Consider the following 7188-nt stretch of genomic DNA (forward strand, 5'->3'; position numbering starts at 1 on the left):
GTAGCGAATTGATGCGTTTTTGTAAGAAAAATATCCATATTCAAAACGTAATAATCACTTTAATCTAGCTGAAAACTAATCAAACCAAGCCATATTCATCTGTATTGAGGTTCAAAATGTTAGTGGGTCATGTCCACAACATTGATAATGTCACAGAGTTTTAAGTGCTGTTTTGTTCTTGCTCTTGCAGATAATGTGTCGTTGCTCCACTCCACTTGATAACTCCGTGAAAGAGAAGATATCCATGTTCTGTCATGTGGAACCTGAACAGGTTAGTCTGGATCCCGCAGGACTAAAAACCACCAAAGAGCCAACAGGACTAACATAACTGTTGAGTAGGGATGCACCGATACTGGTATCGGTATCGGGCCCGATACTGGGAGTTAATGTGAACAATTTGTCTCATAACAGTTGAACATTCACTGTAGCATAATTATCAAGAACATTTTGGAAAAGCAGATGAAACCGGGCCAAAATGTGTCTGAAGGACAGTGGGTCGCATTCACTGATATTGGATGCATGATACTGATGCAATCTTTATCTTTTAGCATGAAATGTGCATTGTGTATGCACAGTTATTAAATGAAAAGTTTGTCTTCTCTACAGGTGATCTGCGTACACGATGTGTCGTCCATCTACAGAGTGCCACTGCTCTTAGAAGACCAGGGCGTTGTGGGATATTTCTGTTGCAGACTGAACCTGCCCATTGAAACCAGACCCAGGAAAATGCTGGCGAAGTGGAAAGAGATGTCAGACAGGCTAGTACAAACTCAAAACATAAAAACCGATTCCGCATCAGTTCATACATTAATACTCAGCTATCATAGATCACGTAGCACAAGATAATCCAGGTTTTTTGGGATTTGTTTCATATTGTGATGAGGATAAAAAAGGCTCTTTTTTTAATGTTATCTGCACTGTGTTTGTACGGTAGGTCAGACAGGCTGTTGGAGCAATGCTCCATTGCTCTGGTAGGGAAATACACCAAGTTTTCAGACTCGTATGCCTCCGTGATCAAAGCCCTGGAACACTCCGCTCTCGCCATCAGCCACAAATTAGAGGTTAAGGTGAGTGAAACCTTGAACACGGCCAGATGAGATTGATTTAGCAGATGTAACTAATTCTACCTCTAAAGAATACTTCATCTTTAAATTCTCAATATGCATTTGTATTAGTGCTGTCAAAATTAGCGCGTTTAATGCGTGCAATTAATTTTTAATTATTTTTTGTTAAAAATATTTAATGAAGTTAACTCGGGGGCAGGGCTAGGGTTGGCCACCCACTCACAACTGCTGCTCCCGTCTCTTTTCTTGACAAGAATTGCGTTTATTTAGACACAGAATGTCTTTACGACATCAAACTGGAGATTTTTCAGACGCGCACTACTTCGCCTCAGCACAGACGCCAGTCAAACGAGTGCAGAAAAGGTACAGGTGATGAGGAACTTCAGTAGAACATCAGTGAACTGCGGTCAGATGAGATGTTGTCAGGTCATATGTCAGTAATAACTAATTTTCCTGTCCTGTCAGCTGGTATAGTGTGCTCGTAGCGCATTATCTTCAATTGCACGCACAAATACTGCAGCTGTAGACTGTAGACTGTATCATTTCATATTAAAGCTGGAATGAAACTACGAGCATGTGTGTCAGATCTGCATCATGTTCAGCAGCGGCAGCTCTTAAAGTAATAGCAGCCAAATAACCCTTAGAACCCAGCTGCTGTGATGTCTGTTCATCAAAGAACAAAAGAAAAAAAGAGGAAATCATTAACTTTTTTTTGTAGCTTTAGCAATTCATCTAGCCTATATTTAATTTAGAATTTAGTGTTTGGTAACTTTATTCAATTTCTGTATATTTCCTATATGCTGAAGGGCACAGGTCAATATGACATTCATTATAATGGGTTTATGTGAAGATTGTTTCAAGTTCACTTAAATTAGAAGTTTTTTTTTTTTTTATCTAATAAATGTTAAAATTGATAGCTTTCAATTATACTGTAATGTTAGTATAGTCAATGGTTAAAAATTAGGAAAAAAAAGAACTATTTCCTAGAGACATCAGTAGTATCAGGTGCTTTCGCACAGGAGGAACCTTTTCATAGTTCCTAGAACTATTGGTGAAAGTTCCCGCTTTTTGGTGTGTTCGCACCGCAGGAACTAGGAATCTATTTAGTTCTAGGAACTCCGTTTGGGGGAACTGATTTAGCTCCTACTTCAGAGTAAGTAAAACAGCCATTAAAAAGCCATGTAAACATTTACTCCACGAACATGGAAAACAGCGATAATAACGGCATTTACCTGTTGTCTGCAGGGTTGTGTTCTTTTCTCAGCCTCGATGATAACACTGCAAGTTGTCATAGTAGATTTAGTCAGATTTTCGTGCTCCTTTAATCGCGTAAATTGTGCATTTACATTCCATCTCCATTATCATGAATCCCACGACACAACATAAACAGCTCCGTATATGTTGTCCATTCACCGGTTGTTGATGTTTGTAAATGCCGCAAATAAAGACGTCGCTAGGAACGACACTGAAGGCGAGTATCACTGATACCAATAGGCGCTTTCGCACCGCGGACAACTTGCCAGCAGTAATAGAAAAAAAAAGATGCCATTAAGCAAATATTAAAAATATACTGTCTCTGCTGTTTCTACATTAATTTGAAGATTGAATGTGACATTATTGCAGTATAAAAGTATGTTAGTTGGGATTAATTGATTAATTTCAGAAAAAATGGGTGATAAATTAGTTTACTTTTTTTTTTTAATCGATGTATCAGTGAATCTTTATCTCTAATTATTTCTTCATTTTCTGTAGTACGTTGACTCTGCAGATTTGGAGGCCGGTACGTTACAGGAAGAACCTGTGAAGTACCACGAGGCCTGGCAGAAACTCTGCAGTGCAGAGTGAGTAATTACACCTAAAATATACATGGCTGATTTCATGCATTTCAAATCTATTCTGCTTAGTAAAATGCCTTAATGGTGTTCTTTCATTGAGGGGAATTCAGACACAATCAGTGTTCAGTTTTCGCCCGCTGTCCTGATGTAGTTTTGCTAATATTACTGCTGCTGTCTCTCGTGTCGTCAGTGGTATTTTAGTACCTGGAGGTTTTGGAGTACGAGGGACAGAGGGCAAGATTCAAGCCATCAGCTGGGCCAGGAAACAGAAGAAGCCTTTCCTCGGTAGTACCTCATTGAAATGCATTAAAACTGAATGTTCTGCAGCAGCGGTGAATGTAACCCGTCTGGGACGTTCATCTTTCAGGTGTGTGTTTGGGGATGCAGCTCGCTGTGTGTGAATTTGCTAGGAACATGTTGGATTGGAAAGGTACGTTTTTCCTACGCCCATAAAAAAAGAAAAAGACAAAAAAAAAAAGTACCGAATGTTTAACAAGCAATATTGAACAAAGTGTGACTTGTTTTTCCTAGATGCCAACTCCACAGAATTTGACGCGGAAACTAAATATCCTGTGGTGAGTATCGGATTTAGTTTAAATGTGGATTTCTGGTCTGTTTTGCATCAGAAGCAAATGGAGCAGATGTAATGATCCGCCTGTGTTTGATTGGTCGTCTCACAGGTGATTGACATGCCAGAGCACAATCCAGGGCAGATGGGAGGAACTATGCGGCTGGGGAAACGGAGAACCATTTTCAAAACCAAAAACAGCATACTTAGTAAGTGCATTTCACGAACTGAAACACTATACCAGTAATACAACAGAGAACTTATTTAAACATATTCTCTCTCTCTCTCTCTCACAGGAAAACTTTATGGAGATGTAGATTATGTTGAGGAAAGACACAGACATCGCTTTGAGGTACATCACCTCTGCCTTTTTTTTTTTATAGATGAATTTATATGACAGTATGTGTAAAATGTGATAGTAAAAAAATGGACTGTGGGATTTATTGAATATGCTGAATTTGTCATGATTTTGGTGGTTGTATAAATGAATCATCTTGAAATAAAGCAATAAGCACCAAGAAGCCGTGGTTTACAGTGAACTTATAACAGCTAAGGGGCGTTGTTAGGCTGTTATAAATTCACTTGCTTTTATAAAACGGTTATTCCATATACGTAGTAAGGTTTCACAAAATAAAACAGAGCAAATAAAGTGTAATGATATAAATAAAAACAGTATTCTTCCACCAAACAATGTAGTTCCTCAGAAACAGTTGTGGTTCCAACAAAGTGGTTGCTGAGCAACACTAAACAAAGTAAACAAAGGTGTATGTTTGTAGAGTAATTTACAACAGCTTCGAACGCGGCTCAGCCAATCAGAATCAAGGACCGGAACTATCCCTTTTATAATGTATATTTTAATTGACTTATATTTGACCATTTTTCAGAAGTGCATGTCGTTATCAGACTTTTTTGATAATTTCACAGTTCTTCCTTGTCTCTTGAAAATGAAAAGATTGATATTTTTATGTCGTCACCTTCAAATATGTTGTTATATTTGGTAAACCCATTCATTTCTTAGAATGAGTTCAAAATGGCAGTTTCAGTCAATCATCTGATGGGTTAATGTCGTTTCTCAGTTTCTGTGAGGCATTTTGCTTGCTATAGTTGAACACATTTCTCTGTGAACAGCTGTGCTTTCATATAAGCACCCAAATAATTCAGTTGTAGTTGAATTGGTGGCCGAATCGGGGTGAAAGGCCTGTGTGTAAACAAATAAAATGAAATGCTTGAATCAGACTATTCATCAGTCGAGTTGCTAAATACCATGCACATAGGCACAGTGCTGTGAGGTGTATGTTAGCTTACATTTTTTTGTAATATGAATGAGGGCCTGTTTTTTCTGTTTGTATTTACGTCTAATGAACTGGTCAGTGGAGGAGACGGCCCTTGAATATGTACTAAATGTTTGCTAAAAACATTTTTTTAGACGTATCGAGGTGAAAATGTCAATTATGCTCACTGAAGTTTTGTCCGGAATACATGTATATGCCGATATATGAACTGGATTGCAGAATTTGAAAAGTGGATTAAACTGATTAAAATTAGCTGATGTAAACATATCTGGTACAAAGAATTTGTTAATATTAATATTTCTTCTGTTTGCACAGGTGAACCCAGAGCTGAAGCAGCATTTTGAGGAGAAGGGCTTTCGTTTTGTGGGTCAGGACGTGGAGGGTGAGAGAATGGAGGTCATCGAGCTGGACGGTACGTACGTCAGAGGAAACTCACACACAAGATCAATTGAAATGCACACTATTTTGAAAGCATATTTCCACCCTTCAACATTTATATGTGCTGATGTGAGAATAGTGTAATCGCTTATTAACATTGTTATAGTGAATATTTTAACCCCTAGTCATTTTGTGCACAAGGATACCGTAAAACAAGGCCTGTTTTAAGGGAACTGTCAAGTCATCTTTATTTCTGTAGCGTTTTATACAACACAGATTGTCAAATCAGCTTTAAGGCCTTTCCACACTGAGCGCGAAAAAGCGAATATCGGACGCAATGACGCGCTGGAATAAAACAATAGATTTCTATGGATGCTAGACTTGTGCCGGTATTCGGTAATGCGATATATCACGGTAATGAATATGCACGATATTGTTATCGTGGGCACTTCTAAATACCGTGAATAATTATATATTACAAATTATTCAGAATTTTGAATGCATTTTAATCCTTGTTTATCTTAATTTAATGCTGTATATTGAATGATGTTAAATCCATTTACGAGATGCATATCTGAGGAAAAATGCATTGTTGGTCGGCGCCACCTAGCGTACAGGCGTGAATTAGCAGAAGGCGAACAATCGTTTGGCGTTCGGTGTGAAAGCACCGTTCGTCTGCGATTCGCCTCACTTTTTCACATCGTGCTCAGTGTGGAAAGGCCTTTACTGTGATAAACAGGAAAATGTCTCAGTGATCAGTGTTGGGCAAGTTACTTCCAAAATGTAATACATTATATATTACTAGTTACTGTCTTTTGAAAGTAATTAGTTACATTACAATATTACTGTCTCTGAATTGTAATGCGTTACACTACTTTTGAGTTACTTTCACCAAAATTGCTAAACTATTATTTATTATGTAAACCTGGCTTACTTAACGCGCTTAAAAAAACATCCTCGTCACATGAGCAAATGTGTGTTTGGCCCGAGCTCCGGATCGGCACGGATTGTACGCAGTATGCACTATTTAAATTAACCAGTGTATCTATACGTTTGGTTGACTATTTTATTCTGATAATGAACAGGCTACAACGTTTGCAATACTGTAGGCCTATGTGTGTGCGTGAGGCGCCAGCGGAAACAAACAACAAAATACTCTGTTATTTTTGGTCATACAGATCATTCGAAACTGCAATGTGTTTACTTTATTTCTGTCATCTCGGTTTCCTTTCCCTGGACTTTTCGTAGAGCGCCGCGCCACACAAATAGCCTGTGAACCAAACTCAGCAGCATATCTCTCAGTCTTTTCCTTTCGTTTTGTTAATCTGTTAATTAGGCTATCTAAGTCAAATATTTCGCATATTCATTCATTTTATATATACACTATGATTTAATAAAACCAGATTTTTATTTTTATTTAAACTTAATTTTTGTTGCTTGTCTGCGCTCGTGCGCCGCCTTTTTCTCTTCTCCGACCCCGCAGCTCTCTCCGATAGCTTAGTGTTAGTGGCACCAGTCCAGGTGTTTCCAGGTTTTACTCGTGCTATTTCTCCATGTTGAGAGTTTGGTGTTGCACATATTGCACCTGACCATGCATTCTTATCCTTTTATCCGATGAACTGAAAATAACAGGAGTGTGTCCATCTCACAAATGTAGAATCCGTCTCTGCAGTCATCTCAACCATCTAATTCCAGCAACAGAAGATAGACAAACTATTTTACCCGCGGAATTTTTTCTCTGGTGCTGTTTTGCAGTGTTAGTAAATTCACCACTTAATTTTGAGTTAAAATATGTTGTTGTAACTTGCGTTACTGAGATTGTAACGAGTAATAATATTACCCAAATTTGATTAGTAATGCGTTATATTACTGCGTTACAGCAAAAAGTAATATACTACTGTAATATTATTACTTTTGTAATGCGTTACTCCCAACACTGGATAGGGGCCGACAGAAGGTTTTTAGTTTTTTTTGCCAAGGACCATCACGCACAGACAGCGAGCAGCCAGTGGCCCATTGGTTTGTCTCCTGTATTGACAGTGTAAACCATC

At 38.2% G+C, this 7188-nt stretch overlaps 1 protein-coding gene across 1 annotated transcript in view; it reads left to right on the forward strand.

The window, feature by feature from the left end:
- Window positions 1–7188, forward strand: part of LOC107708718 (CTP synthase 1) — an 18539-nt gene that overhangs the window by 9072 nt on the left and 2279 nt on the right. The window contains exons 7-16 of the mRNA XM_016513015.1: window positions 191–271; window positions 607–758; window positions 935–1067; window positions 2817–2905; window positions 3090–3184; window positions 3267–3329; window positions 3431–3474; window positions 3580–3676; window positions 3764–3819; window positions 5075–5171. Coding sequence (XP_016368501.1) covers window positions 191–271; window positions 607–758; window positions 935–1067; window positions 2817–2905; window positions 3090–3184; window positions 3267–3329; window positions 3431–3474; window positions 3580–3676; window positions 3764–3819; window positions 5075–5171 — 907 coding nt within the window. The remainder of the gene's footprint in view (window positions 1–190; window positions 272–606; window positions 759–934; window positions 1068–2816; window positions 2906–3089; window positions 3185–3266; window positions 3330–3430; window positions 3475–3579; window positions 3677–3763; window positions 3820–5074; window positions 5172–7188) is intronic.

This window comes from Sinocyclocheilus rhinocerous, unplaced genomic scaffold (assembly GCF_001515625.1).
Source record: "Sinocyclocheilus rhinocerous isolate Xijiao unplaced genomic scaffold, SAMN03320098_v1.1 scaffold54, whole genome shotgun sequence".
Taxonomy (NCBI): Eukaryota; Metazoa; Chordata; class Actinopteri; order Cypriniformes; family Cyprinidae; genus Sinocyclocheilus; species Sinocyclocheilus rhinocerous.